We start from the raw sequence: 15496 nt of genomic DNA, 5'->3' as shown, positions 1-15496 counted from the left end.
GCTATAGGCCACCTCCAGCCTCCAAGGCAAGATGCCTCTGAGTACCAGTTGTGGGGGAGAAACAGCAGGAGAGAGAGGATGCCCTCAACTCCTGTCTGTAGGCTTCCAGTGGCATCTGGTAGGTCACTGTGTGAAACAGGATGCTGGACTAGATGGGCCTACTTGGTCCCTGATCCAGCAGGGCTGTTCTTATGTTCTTATCACACTTGGCCACCCAGTGCAGTGCAGGCCAGCAGTGACCACACCACCCAGGACAGACTAAAGAGGATTTGGAGGCCTCTAGGGAGTACAGAAGCCCTGGACTTCAGCCCCAAAATCCAGGGGTAAGAGCGCCATTCTTCATCATCACTAACTGGCTAATTAATGCTGCAATCGTTCAAGGATATTTCACCAGCTAGTTCCACTAAGATGGAAGCCTGCATACTGGACTAGAGTTGCACTGCTGCAGCAGGGTGCATTTGTGGCATGCCTTCTGCTGTAAAATCTCTTCTTCCATCCAGGTATGTTGCACGGAATGATAAAAAGCTATCAGCCATCCATCACACGGGTGCAACTTCTGTGCAAGCAGAACAAAGAGTGCCAGAGACTGAGCAGTTCTGAGTATCTCTACAACTTTGTGACCTTCTTGCTTTGGTATATCTTTGTTCATTGCACTAGTGCCACATTAGCCATCATTATCACTATCACTATCACTATCACTATCATTATCATTTAACAAAGTGGTTCCTTAACACAATAATTGCCTTATTGGATCAACAACAAATACTTATATACCACTTTTCAAAAAAAGTTTTCAAAGCGGTTTACTTACTTACTTACTTACTTATTTATTACATTTATTTATTTATTACATTTATAAACCGCTCCATCCAGAGGCTCTGGGTGGTGTACAACAATTTTTTAAAAAACATAAAAATACACAGTGCTAAAAACAATATAAAAACAATTCCAAAACAATTAAAACCATTTAAAACCAATTAAAATACTTTTAAAAAACAACAACACTTTACAAGCCTTGGAAAGCCAGGCTAAACAAATAAGTTTTTAGGGCTCTCTTAAAGACCAACAGCAAGCCTAAACTGCGGATATCTGCTGCATTCCATAGACCAGGAGCAGCTACAGAGAAGGCCTGGTTCTGAGTCACCATCAGACGTACCCCGGTGATAACTGGAGACGGATCTCTACATAGAGAAAGAAAGAAAGAAAATAATCAATCAATCAATCAATCAATCAATTAATAAGATGGATCAGTCAGTGTCCATCTAGCCCATCATTTGATTTCAAGCAGAGACTATGCAGATGTCCTGAGTGTTCACAGGCAGGACATGAAAGTGATAGCTGTCTCCTGTTGCTTGTCTCCAGTATCTGGTCTTCAGAGGTAGAACTGCCTTTGAACATGGAAGTTCCACTTAGCTAACCTTGCTGTTGATGGGTCTATCTTCCATGAAATGTTTTTTAAAGCTGTGTAAGCTACTGGCAATCTGCCACAAGATGAGATGCTGTTCTTGGAGAATTATCTCTCTTCGGACTCAGCAGCTGGGTGTGAATGAACTACTAACAGAACGAACTACTGCTCAGAAGCAGAAAAACGGAGGTTACCTAACCCCTTTATGCTTCCGTAAAGATGCCAGCAGGAGCAAAATCTGAAGTACAGCTGCTCTTGATACTGTTTAGTGGTATCGGGATGCTTCAAGATGCAGGACAAACCAAAATCCATTTAAAGGAAAAAAATATATGAGCAAGTGGGCTTTCAGAGATACATTTAAAACTAAGCTATGGGGCGGGGGTGGGTGGGCATAGCTCAGTGACAGAGCACATGCTTTGCATCCAAGCAGACTCAAGCTCAGAATCTCCAGCTAAATGGATCAAGTAGTGAGTGATGGTCTCAAGACCCTGGAAAGGCACTGCCAGTCAGAGCACTGGGCATGATAGACCAATGAACTGACTCAGTATAAGCAGCTTCCTGGATTCAAAGAATGATGCTCAGATTTACAGACTCAAAAGAAAACCAATGCCTATTCCTTGCTTCTTTGGCCTTCACCACCTTTGATTAAGGCCAAAGCAATCATAGTATGATATGCACTCACTTCGTTTTTTAATTCCAGTTACCAAATGTTCTCTGTTCCATAGTTCCAGGTTTTAGGTCAAAAAGGAGCCACTGTGGCACCTAGGGGCCCGGGTTCTACATCTTGAAGCCAAAAGACAGTCGTTTTCCCCCACAGGCAGCTTCAGGGACCAGCACCAAACTTCTTCCTCAAGAATCCTCATTCCACAGTGTGGAGAGATATGTGACCTCATAAACCATGTGGTTTCCTATGTTAATTTTGACCTGTTTCCCATGATCAGGTGGGTAATAAAATGAGTTTGCTCAGGCGCTAGAAACAATAACCACGGAGAGACCTCAAAAGCCCGTTTCATCTCAGAACTAGAATTCTAACAGGCTTTCTCGGCTGAACCCCAATGAGATGCAGCAACAAACATAGGAAGCTAGCTACCTTGTACCGAATCAGCCCATTGGTCCATCTGCACTAGCTCTCTGGGGTTTCAGGCAGGGTCTTGCCCCTCTCTGGGTAGCCCCTCTCTGGGTAGCTTTGGCCACTTCCCAACGGGTGCGCTTCCAAGAAAACGGAGAGTGAAGGGATTGCCCATGCATACATGTCAGAGTCTCCAAACAAATGATCCTTGAGACGCCAGGAAGGCTAGTAACTCATTCAAATCCATGTTTCCCCAGAGAGTGTCACTGAACCAAGCAATGTTTTGACAAATGACTGTTTGTTTCAAAGCGAGCAGGGCAAATCTTAATTTCTGCAATGATTTCTACAGATACAGAAAAATCAATGCCACTCTATCATGACGCCATCACCCATATGTTGTGGCAACGCATCCCATCCGTTAATTGTGCCTCGTGTGGAGAAGAAAGTTGGTACGGGAGGGTTGGAGGTCAGGGATAACTGGTTCCCCCCTTTCTGTTGATGGGGCCGCTTGCCTTCTTCATGACCTCTGAGAAGATGTGGATGTGACTCCAGCAGGCGGGCAGCCATGATATCTGGGGATCTTGGGTGCTGGGTATTATGATTAATTAAATGCTAAGGTTCAGGAGGGGGAATTGGCCTGTGAATAAAAATGTCTGATTGTCAAGCGCATCCCCATGCAAAGCCAGCTGGGGCAGAGAGGAGCCCGAGGCATTAGGAGTAGCGTCACTGGAGACTGCAGCATGCCAGGGAAACTGGTACAGAAGACAGGGGCTGCGGGAATGCATCCCTCATGCACAAACCAAGGAGGACCCCAAGCCCCAGAACTCCTGGATCCATGGGCTTTCCCCCAAGCAGAACTCCCTTAAGCTTCCCAGGGTCTGACATTCTGTAAACCTCCCCTTGCCCTTTTGCAGGGGGTTGTTCCATGCCATGGAAGACAGTATATCCGGCTTGGTTAGAAACGAGTGTCCACATGTGTGATTCTGTATGCGTAGGTTATCATGCACATGCCCGTTGATGTGGGCATGGCAGCTGTGCATGCAGCATGTCGTGGTCGTTTGTAGGCATGTAGGGTGCAACCTGTTCGTGTGTGCATCCGTCATCCTTTCTGTGCATCTGTGGTGCCGAGTACCTGTGTTAATGACACAGCTGTTGTATATCGGTTGAAGGATACGTGCACGCCTGCATGCAAACAGTGGTGTGCGTGCTGAATGCCTTATGCTGTGTCTCTGTCTGGCCCGGAATTCATACATGCGACCACCCTCTGTGTTGTTCATCAGTGAGCATATGCATCCCTAGTCCTGCATGTATATTGGATTGCGGCATGCTGTGTTGCATTATTGACATTGGCAGGGGCTTACTGGCTGCAGCTATGCAACATGATCCTTCTGAGATCCACACCCCCCACAAAAGCAGCAGCATGCTAGTATTGAAAGAGGAGTCGATACCAATCCCAGGCTGGATAGAAAGACAAATAAACATGCCTTTCTCCTCCAGAGTCCCCTCTCATTGCATTTTCTGAGACTTTGAAGGACATTCTCAAGGCCTCCTGCTTGGAATGGTTCCCTGAAGTTTATTGATGGGCTCCATTTTGTCTGCAAGGCAGGTAACAGCAAGGAGAGCCCTCAAAGGGCCTGCGACTGATCAGGACCATTGCTCCCTGTCCCTGGGCCACCCCTTCTCCTTTGCTGCGGTTAGCCCACCTTTGTGACAGGGCGACAGACAAAATGCAGCACTGCTATCCCCTTGCTCTCCAGGACAAGGCAGGTGTCCCCAAGGCTGGCCTCTCAGCAGACTCCTGCACCACCGCCTCTCTCCTCAGAGTCCTTTCCCGCTCCCAAAGGCAAAAAGGGCAACTCCTTGGAGAGGCTCTGTTAAAATATTTAACATCCACAAGCTGCTCAGCTGCTTGAATTTCTATTTCTGTCTATAAAGCAAAAACTAGGTCATTTAGTTCTTGCCATCTCAATCAGGCAACTGCAGAGATTTAGGCTTCAATAGCGAGGATCAGTGTCCGGAAACCTGGGTCTATCTGCGCAGTTCCTTCACCCTAAGCATCTCACCCAAGAGGAAAGGAGAAGGGGTACCTGTACCAAGGTCTCCAGCTTAGCACTGCTCTCAGTGGGGTTCCAAATTATTCCCCAGAGAACATTCCGTAAATGCATTTAAGCCATCTCTCAGCCATTTCTGCCAATGGATTAGAGTCCTTGGCCAGCACTTGCTGTGACAGGTTTTGCATAGATGTCAACTGTCTTCCAGATCATACTCAGTCTTTGCCAAGGAAGACACCCAGAACTGGCTGCTTCCATTTCGGTACATGTATGTATTTATTCATTGAGTTTTGTTCACCAGTACAGTGAAAAATGGCATTAAACTTTACAATGGGTCATTCTTAGAATGTCATGACTTTTTTTTTTTTTTGCTTCATTGTATTCATAAAATGTCACTGTATATTATTGAAAAGATGACGGGGTTTTCATGCACAATGGACAAGAATAAGCTTCTTTTAAAAAAAAATTAAAGTACAAAATTAAAAACAACTCTGAACATCCCCTCCTAAGAAAGAGGCATCAAATAACCAGCAAGTTATCTGAACACATTCATAAACAGTGCAATAGCATTTTTTTTTCTAAATTCATCATGTTCCTACGAAGTCCATCAACAAAGCCATGGATCACAGTATAAGACTCTTAAATACATTTCTTGTTAACGATGATGTGTGCAAAACCTGGAACACATTCAAGAAGTCCTGTCCAATACTGATATATAATTGAGAGAGCCAACGATTTCGAAATATCTGCCTTCCAGTGGGAAATCCATCTTATAAAACCATGTCTGCCTTCCTTATGGAAAAAAAATATAAACAATCTTTTGATGCAATGTTTTGACATTAGACATTAGCAGATTGTTGTTAACAAATATTCAGATATAAAAATACAAATATGAGGAGTTTCTGTTAAAAAGAAGCGTGCCATGGTGGGATGACTAGAGGCACCAAGACGTGGCACCAAGACCAGGAAGCTCATGCAAAAAAGATGGAGCAAAAATGTCTCTCGACAGCAGAACAATCACTGTCTTTTATATTATAGTCCATCCACGTCAGAACTTCTGTCTTCCACTCAGCAATGCTGGCTTTGGGTTTGCTTCCAAACTGCTGGTATTTTGCAAACTGCTTGGGTTTTTCGGGTGGGTTGGGAGGGGGGCTACTGTGTCTTACGGAATGGTTGTTGGTTTTGAAACACAAGATGACTGCAAACACAATGAGCTGGTTATATTTAGAGACATGTGTCTGTATAGGTGAGAGTGTGTATGCGGTTCTATGTCTATGCAGGTGTCAGCTACACAGCCACCCCTTAAAAAGTGGAAGGTGTAAAGTGCATCACTAAAAGAAAAACCCCCCACCCTAAAAATGGAGAGCGCTGGGCGATCCCGTGGCTCAGGGCTCTCAGAGGAACAGCACCTTCATATCGTGGCATGGGGTCACCCAAGATCAAGTGGGGACTCTATACTGCTGCTGAGAACTGGACGGAAGGAATGGGAGGGGGCGGGGGGGGGAGAGAAGGTTCCAGCACATGGGAAAAACAGGCAGCAACCCAGCATGGGCGCAGGGAAGGCTGCTGCAATGGACAGCGGCACAGCAAGAGCATCCCAAGAGGTGGCGCCGAGATCGACGGCTCTCCAACCGCAGGAGGATGGTGCTAGCGCCGACAACTTCGCGGGGCGAGCGGCGGTGCTGAAATGGACAGCTCCCCAAGGCGCAAGAGCTCCGTCCCACCCGAGGCAGCTCCTTCTAGAAGGGTGGTTGTTGTTGACTATGCAACTCCGGGGTAGGGCGTCGTGCATTGGTAATCAGGACAGAGAGGTGGGTGACAAGATCGCGGCGTCCCTTTTCTCTCGGTGGGATGCGGAGGAGGGTGAGATGACCCCCATCAGTAACCTCTTCGGGTTGGGGTCTGGGTTGGGGGTGGAGGGTGTTGCCAGCAGCCTCATCTCCTTCCTTTGCTTTCCCTGTTGTCCACAATCCCAACAAACATGCACAGCCAAAAGTGCTTAAAAATTCAGGGATCCGTCTGCAGCTGGGTGCAGGCGCCTTCGGTTCGGATTTATACCCCGGAAGGCGACTTGTCTGTCATCCCCTTCAGCACCTCGTCTATTCTATCATCTTCGATCACAACTGCAGGGACAGGAGAAGAAACAAAAATAAAATAAAATAAAGGGGGAAAAGAACAGAGCGTCAGAAGGGGAACGGGGGCGAGCAACCGGGCATGCATGTCCCCTGCCTAGGGGGTTTGCCCCTTCCCCCGGGGGCTACTGGGGGGCTCAGTGGTGCTCTCCCTCCTTGCCCAGTTCAACATCTGGCAGCGAAAGCCGCTCCAGGAAAATGGCTCCCGGTCCGTTTCCAGATGGTTGCCGGGGAGCGCAGAGCCAGCTAAGGTGATTAAAGAGGGAGGGCAGCCAGCCGAACGTGCGAGGGGAACCAGAGAGGCAGGCGGGAGGAGACGGGGCGGGAGGCGCCGGGCAGCCGCTGGGCTGAGGAGCAGCGCTGGGGAAAGGAGTGGGGAAGTGGGACCCATGCGGCAAAGGAATCGCAGAGAAGCCCCGTTGCTGCCTTTGGAAAATGAGGATCGCCAAGAGCGCGGGGTGGGATGGGGGCGCAGGGGACCAGGGAGGACCCGATCCACTGCCCTTCTCTGCGGCAGCCCGGTTGGAGTTACAGCGCCGAGCACCCAAAACACTGGTCCCTCAACAAACCAAAGGAGGAAAGCCAGCCAACCCCCCACCCCACCCCACCCCCGCCCCCCATCTAAGGGCTGAGCTGGGGCTAGTCCAGAGAAGGCTGCACAAACATCCCATTCCCTGGGAGGGAGGGAGGGAGGGAGTGCCTGGACACCCCATCCCGTCGCCTCCCGTGGGCAGCAGACGGGCAAGGGGTGTGTGTGGGGGGGGGGGGGCGGTCAGTATGGGGACGATGCCCCGAAGGGCAGGCGGCGGCCGCCGGCGCTTACCTCGCTTGGCCCTGCCAATTTGGCCCAGTTTGGGGGGCCTCTTGGACTGGTTGCCCCAGGAGTTGGTGTCCTGGAGGCGGCAGCTGAAGGAGATCTCGCTGACTTCCGAGTCGGTGCCATAGCGGGCCACTTTCTCGTCGCTGTAGGGCAGGATCTCGGACATGGTGGCGGCTCTGGTCGGCTTCCTCGGAGTGGTACAGAACACACGGAGAGAGAGGGAGAGAGACGGGCAGTCTGTGCAGCGGCGGCGCAGCTGGCGGGGGGCGGGAGGGAGAGCGCGAGCGAGGGGGGAAGGAAGGAAGGAAGGGCGCGAGCCAGCCAGCCAGCCAGCCAGCCAAGGGAGTGCGGCGCGCAGCAGCCTCGATCAGCGTCTGAGCCGAGCGCTTGGGACAGCCCTACATCATAAAGGAAACCCGGGCGGAAGGATGAAGTCATCCATCCGGGGCTGGGCGCGCCGGGCCCCTGCTAGGGAAGGTCCTCCCCCATCCCGCGCGCCTCCCCTCCCCACCTCGCGTGGCAGGAAAGGGAGGGAGGAGGGAGGGAGGAGGTGACAGCGAGAGGCGAGGACACGGAATGACAATGAGGCTGCAGCAAAAGCGCGATGGCCGGGCGGGGGGAGGGAGGGAGAGCAGGCGCGGGGGGGGAGTCCTTTCCTCCCGCCGCCCCTGAGCCCAAAGACCCCCGGAAGCAGCGTGGCCCGCTGCAGCCCCCTCCCTCCGCAGCTCCCTTGGGGAACCCCCGCGGGCTGCCGAGCCCTGTCCCGCTCCCCCCCCCACCCTCCTTCCAGGCGTCACTGTATTCCCCCTGTTATGCCACAACGGACGAGGAGGACGATCCTCCTTCCCCTCGTCAGCAGCGGGGCTTCCGTGGAGCCAGAGGGCACAGCAGGGCTCAACCCCGCGAGGCTGGGAGTCATGTGCTGCTTCTGGGCATGTGCAGAGGGCTCTTCCCTCACCACTAAATGGCCACAGCGTATGCATTCTCACACACATACATTCCCAGGTCAGATATCATGGGAGGCGGGCAGATTTTAATCCCGCACCTCCTGGCTTTCACCATTGCACATTTAAGGGCATTTTTTAAAATACTGAGTCAGATGCTTTGTCCAGCATACAGTATACTGGCTGGCAGCAGCTCTCCAAGGTTTCAGAGAGGAGTCTTTCCCAGCCCTACCTGAAGATGCCAGAGATTGAACCTGGGACCTTCTGCCTGCAAAGCAGACGCCCTGCCACTCAGCTATGGTCCTTCCCTTTGAATTCATGGTTACTCTCTTCTGAGCAAAAATGCATGGAACCTTTCTTCTGTGAAACTCAGAGCATCATCTATGGGGTTTCCAAAGAATTTAGAAGAATTTGGGGTTAGAGGGTTCCCCCTTTAACCAAAACACAGACCTGCTTAGTTTCACAAAAATGCCTTCAGACCATGGCCCTGGGCAGGAGTGTCATTAGGCGCTGGTCTATGGGGCACTGGACCTCAATGCATGGCTCAGAGCCCCAACCCTATGAGACAGCTTTATCTTGAGTCAGGTCTTTGGGCTATCTAGCTCAGACAGGCTGTGACTCCCTGCCTCCAGTGGTTTCAGACAGGATATTTTCCAGGGGTTCAGCTAGAATTGAGCAAAAGGGCTCAAAGAACCCAGGGCCCCCGGCTCCTGAGGGCCCCCCAGATCCACCCCTTCCTATTTCCCTATTTTCTCCATTATCTCCCTCACTCCTAGGGGGTGCTGGAGAAAGGGGTGAACACAGGCCCCCTCCCCCTTAACTATGCCCCTGGGATTTTCAGTACCCAAAGATAGCAGGACTTGAATCTGGGATCTGCATGTAAAGCAGAAGCTCTACCATTGAGCTACAGTTACCATCAACATATGCAACACTTCAAAAAGCACAAGATTCATCCACAATCCACTGTCCAAAGTCCACAGTCCAAAGTCCCTCGGGTGCTCAGCCCCAAGGGACTTGGTTTGGTTGGGTTGCCTTTATATCCTACTCTTACTCCAAGGATCCCAGAGCAGTGTCCATGGTTATGTGTATCCACACAACAACCCTGTGAGGTAGGTTAGGCTGAGAAAGAAGTGAATGGCTCATAGTCTCCCAGTGAGTTTCATGGATGAATGGGGATGTGAACTCAGGTTTCCCCAGTCCTAGTCCCACACTCTAACCACTACACCACAAATATACTTTGCTTTGAGTTAGCTGTACTCGGGTTTTGTCACAGGAGGGAAGGCAGGCTACGGGGTTCTGCCAGAGGCTTCTGGTAGCTCCGTGGTGACTTTATGTGTGTGCAGCATTTCTTAATGAAATATGGATGTTTTCAAGCACCTTCTAGCCCTGCTCTCCCTGTGCCTGCTGGGCTCTGCTGTGCAGTAGATCCGAGATTCCCAACTCTGAGGTCCCCAGATGTTGTCGGACTTCATCTCTCATCATCCCCAGCCCAAGGCTGTTGTGGCAGGGGATGTTGTGGTACTACAACAACAACAACAACAACAACAACAAATATATACTGATTTTCAACAAAAGTTCCAAAGCATTTTACATAGATGAATAAATAAATAAGATGGCTCCCTATCGCCAAAGGGCTCACAATCTAAAAAATAAACACAAGATAGACAGCAGCAACAGTCACTGGAGGCACTGTGCTGGGGGTGGATAGGGCCAGTTACTCTCCCCCTGCTAAATAAAGAGAATCACCACATTAAAAAGGTCCCTTCTTGGCCCAGTTAGCAGTGGTCAACAACCTCTGGGGAATCCAGGGTTGAGAACTCCTGCAATGGATTGTGGATGAATCATAGGGTTTTAGAGGTAGACGGTCCCTTAGAGGTCTTCTATTCCAACCCCTGCTCAGAGCAGGAATCTGTTAGCAGCATCTCTGACAGAGGCCTCTCCAGCTCGGAAACCTGCAATGAAGGAAAGCCCATCACCGCATGAGGCACCTCATTCCACTTCAAAGAGTGCTTCCTGTTAGGAAATTCCTCCAAATGTCTTCTCTGAACTTGCTTCCTTGTAATTTCAACCCACCGGACCTTGTCCATCTCTCAGGAACAACGAGGAACAATTCCTCCTCTTGTCTGGAATACCTTCTCAAGATCTCTGTGTGAGAAGGTGTATTGAGAGGGTCTCCCAGTGGTTGTGTTGACACTTTGGGGAAGCATGTTTTGGTCAGCTGGTTGTATTTTTCAGTTTGGCAAAAAGGAATGTGTTCTACCATATCTAGATCTCTGTAATTGCTGTATTATTATGGGAATAATAAGTTGTATTTTGACCCCCCCCCCCTTTGTACATCACCTGGAGGCTGTTGCAAAAGGCAAGGGTAGAAAATGCCTTAGATAGATAGATAGATAGATAGATAGATAGATAGATAGATAGATAGATAGCCCTTTGCTGGGTCTCACATTAATTGACCCTTGTGACTTCCTTTCCATTCAAAACATGGCTCCTAGTGAAAATTAGTGGCCAGTTATCTTTTCAGATTTTAGGCCTGAATACTCTACATTGGGATGGCCAACCTGAGGCTCTCCAGCTGATGTTGGACTACAATTCCCATCAACCCCGGCTGCAATTTGCTGCTGTGCTGATGGGAGTTGTAGTCCAAGAACAGCTGGAGAACTTCAGGTTTGGCCACCCATGCTCTACACACACATACCTTGTTTGCGGGGGTGGGGTGTGTGTTATCCCTGTATATCCTAGTTTTTACCTCTCTATCCTTTTCTGGCGCCTCTGGTTGGAAGGATCCAAAAGTATAGAAACTTCCAGTAAGGCTGCCAATTTTTGAACCCCTCTCTGTGGCTTTAACAGCAGCTTGATCTGAACCAATTAGTAGGCAATTGTGTTCATCTCAATGGCATGAGAAGTTCCACCTGCTAATTCCTGCAGAAGATGAAACTGCTGTTGGAAGAAGCAACATTTTTCTCATGGCAATCTGGTGCAACGACTTTGGAAGGAAGTCTACTAGTCAACCAGAATTGTCATTAATTTGCCCCCACGTATCTGAGTTATTCAGTTGTGGTCTGAAAAGGTAACCACCTTTTGCCAAATAGAGGCTTCCTACCTGCTCACCTGGAGACAACTGTAACTCACACAACAGGTACCCAAGGAGGGGCTATTTACACACCTGTGCTTCAGTAATAAGACTGCTGAAGTGACACGATTCAGTAAAAGTCCACCTGACCTTACAGCTGTTCTTTCAGCTGCTGTTTCCTCATATTTTATACTCCTTTTCCCTGACAGTTTTCCAGCAGCTCAATACTGTATGATTAGATATTTGCACTAATAGATATGCAATTCAATAGCATTGCAAATAATTATAGAGGATGCAGCTGTTCTCTCTTTGAGCCTTACAGGGCTTTTGATGCTAGGAAAGGGGAAATACTACCCATGTAGTCATCAGAGTGTAGTGCTAACACACTGTCACCCTATATATTCTGCCCTGCCCATTTGGGGCTAGTACCTACCCCACTTAAAGCACTGATTTGCCCCACTGGGGATTTTTTAAAATACAGAAACCAAATAGGCCTCTGCATTTGTGGTATGACTGCTTCCACTTAAGAATAACATATTGTTTTAGGAAATGACATTTTATGGGTAGAATTCTGTGACAGCTCAGGCCTATTCACATGTTATGTCCTACACACATACGATGATTGTACAGTGTACACAGGTACAGATCTGTCAACAGGTGTAGTCATCCACATGGTATGTTGAATGCAGAGACAGAAGTACACATAGAAACAGAGGAAGCTACCATATACTGAGGCTATTTTCACGATGGAGAGAAACTGGGCTAAGGGAGCCCAGCCCAGTTTACCCCCATCGTGAGAACCACTGGGCTTGAGGTCAAGCCCGGTGGTTCAACGGTGGCTAGCCACCTAAGAACCCCTCCCCTAAAATGAGTTTGGCGGAGCACGAGCTCCGCTAACCCCATTTTACTGGCCGTGTGCCACCACGGTGCAGCTTTGCACCGTGGCGACACACAAGTAAACCCTCAACTGGGAGGCTACAACAAGTCTCCCAGCCTCGGGGGTCTCCCCAGAATGCCCCGCGCACTCACGTGAAGCCAGCGTGGTGTAGTGGTTAGAGTGCTGGACTAGGACCGGGGAGACCCGAGTTCAAATCCCCATTCAGCCATGAAACTAGCTGGGTGACTCTGGGCCAGTCACTTCTCTCTCAGCCTAACCTACTTCACAGGGTTGTTGTGAAAGAGAAACTCAAGTGTGTAGTACACCGCTCTGGGCTCCTTGGAGGAAGAGCGGGATATAAATGTAATCATCATCATCATCATCATCATCATCATCATCCTGGGACTTCCGGGAGCCAGGCGGCCCCCAATACCTAAGGCCCCTACCAGCTCCATGATGGAGCCAGTAGCTGCGTGGGCGGCCGATCGGGCTGATCAGGGATGGCACTCTGCTCGTATGTGGGCCTGCTCTCTCTGCTGGGCCTGGTTAGGCTCCACACGTTGGTCGTGTGTACAGCCTCACTGAGTCAGACTATTGGTCCATCCTGCTCAGTATTGGCTACACAGACTGGCAGCAGCTTCTCCAAGGTTGCAGGCAGGAGTCTCTCTCTCTCAGCCCTATCTGGTGATGTCAGTGAGGGGACTTGGAACCTTCTGCATGCAAGCCGGCAGGTGCTCTTCCCAGAGCAGCCCCATCCCCTAAGGGGAAAATCTTCCAGTGCTCACATGTCATCTCCCATCCAAATGCAAACTAGGGCGGACCTGTTTAGCAAAGGGGACAATCCATGCTTGCTAGCATAAGGACCAGCTCTCCTCCCTTATAACTTACGATCTGCACCATGCATTTGGAGGGATTATATCCAGATTCGCTTTTAAAATGAACACAGGTGCAGTCATTCATTCACACAAACACACGTACGAGTGTTCGGACGTCTGAATGCAGCTACAACATCATGTCTGGATAGGGCTCTAGTGCCCGCCAAAAGTGATGGCTTTCCAAACTCCACCCACTTGTCCCAAGTTTCCTTTGGTTCAAGATGGATTCTTCACCCTTATTATGCTTCCGCAATCCTTAAGAAAATCACCCTTCAGCTACTATGACTGTGAGCATGGCAGGGTGCTTCAGGGTAGCAGGGGTAGGTGAAAACCAATGGCAGCTCAAGTCTTCTGTGTGCCTGAGGCAGGGCACCCTTCTACACACCCTCCTCCTCCTCTTCTTTTTTCAAGTGTGTGTGGGTGGGGGAGAGTATCTTGCTGCCTCTCTGGCACCCCAATAATCTCCTGCCTGAAGCGACTGCCTCACCTCGCCTCATGGAAGGCCGACCTGGCAAAAGAAATGATTGATTTGTGGGAGGAGTTCATTAGAAGCAGGTAAATGCTTCTTAACCCAGGGCTCAGAAATGCTCAATCACTAGGGCCAGCTTGAAAGAGCGGGTCTGAGAGATTTGGGGGACAAATTGGGGGCGATCAAGGCAAAAGGGGGGCAAAACCTGGCACCCCTTTCCCCTGGCTCCCCTCCTCTTTTCCACCCCCACCCACTCACTGTTGCTGCCATTTTTGTCCCCCAGAATGGGCTCCCCTTGTATTGACTTTGGCCCCATACATCAAAATGCCTCGGGCCATTCCTTCAGTCATGAATAGGCCTGCCCACAAACCGGTAGCTGCTGCAATTGCTGTAGGACAGCGATGTTGTTATTTTGTGCAAACCATTTTAAATAGAAAAGCAGCCTGTAAAAGTTTGGAATAAGTAAATAAAGCTATAGCATACATTGAAGTGCCCATCTAGTTCCAGTAAGGCACCAACAGACTGTCAGCATACCATCAGCTGCATAAAAATGTGGCTGGGCCTGAGGACCTGGGGACCTGGGGACGGGATGCACATGGGAAGGTGCAGCCCACTCAAAACAAGGCAATATGGAGAGGCTGCATCCTCACGAAGGTTGTGGCCTGCTGTTCCAAACCGGCAGCTAATAAGTGCCAAGTAGCAGGCCTGTTTACACACCTAGATCTCTGCAGCTGGATCAGGGTGATATGAAATGAAGAAGAGGGAGGCATATAATGAAAAGCAATATGAATTGGAAAATTAAACTTTGATGGACAGAGGGTTAGCTCTGTGGAGTATCTTGAATCTATTTCCAAAAGAGTAGGAAATGTTATGGTCTGTATGGATGTGTATGTAGAGCACCTGAACGCAAGAGGGAGATACCAGCAGACTCGGGGTAATCTGCACATGTGTTGGTTTCACAAAAATCGGGGGAGGGGGGATGAAGAGCCCCCCCACCAATGCCACTCCAAACTGCCCCAATGTAATTCAATGGAGCAGAATGTTCACAGATGCAAAGGGCACTTAACAGACAACCAGATGGGCAGAGCTAATGGAATTCAGTGGTACGGCCGTGGTGGGGAAGGAGGACTTGAACAAAAAGAGTGGGAAGTTTCTCAAGTTGAAGAATACAGTCTGTGTTTGGGGGGAGGGGGGAGGTGTCTGAATCTCTTTAGTTTTCTCACCAACACCTTCACAATGTTGTATTTCTGCGGGGGAAGGGGTTTGACACATTTAAGGATGGCGGAGATTAGCCACCCCCAACTAACATAAAAACAACTGTTTGTGCCCTGAGGAACAAAGGGGGAAGTTCAGTTGTACAAGAAGCAAGACCCAAATTACAGCCGGGAAGGACTCCTCCTTTGCTGCTAACTTTTGTTTTTTCACCTGGCTCAGCTACAGTCAGGTAACACCTGCACACCAGGGATATACTGCAGCATTTCTGCTGTGATCCCACACACTTGTATATACCATCTCTTCTATTGTTCATTGCCTTTTAAAAATGTTTCCTCTTAATGAGGAGCCATTGAAGCTTCAAACGCCTTGGGGAACATGAAGAGCGAAAGCCCCTTTTCTTTTTCTTTCTACTTGAGGCCTTATTTTTATAAGCAAGAACAAGAGGGGAAAGAAGAGCCAGGTCTTAAAAGTATGTCCTCGCCGTTATCTCTGACGAGCCTTCTTTAGCAACTGTTCCTTTGGACAGAGACAGGACACGGGCCCAAGAAGGAAACCAACAACACTGA

At 49.4% G+C, this 15496-nt stretch overlaps 1 protein-coding gene across 1 annotated transcript; it reads right to left on the bottom strand.

Moving 5' to 3' along the window:
- Nucleotides 1-4777: 4777 nt before the first annotated feature.
- CAMK2N2 (calcium/calmodulin dependent protein kinase II inhibitor 2) lies at nucleotides 4778-7954 on the bottom strand. The gene is made up of 2 exons (XM_053312579.1): nucleotides 7481-7954; nucleotides 4778-6648 (listed from the first exon to the last, which is right to left on the bottom strand). The coding sequence occupies exons 1-2, from the start codon at nucleotides 7641-7643 to the stop codon at nucleotides 6578-6580; spliced, it is 234 nt and encodes a 77-aa protein (XP_053168554.1). The 5' UTR covers nucleotides 7644-7954; the 3' UTR covers nucleotides 4778-6577.
- Between the last annotated feature and the right edge of the window lie 7542 nt (nucleotides 7955-15496).

Source organism: Hemicordylus capensis, chromosome 3 (assembly GCF_027244095.1).
Source record: "Hemicordylus capensis ecotype Gifberg chromosome 3, rHemCap1.1.pri, whole genome shotgun sequence".
NCBI lineage: Eukaryota > Metazoa > Chordata > Lepidosauria > Squamata > Cordylidae > Hemicordylus > Hemicordylus capensis.
The sequence above is the reverse complement of the archived record's forward strand: the minus strand, read 5'-3'. Positions and strand labels throughout refer to the sequence as shown.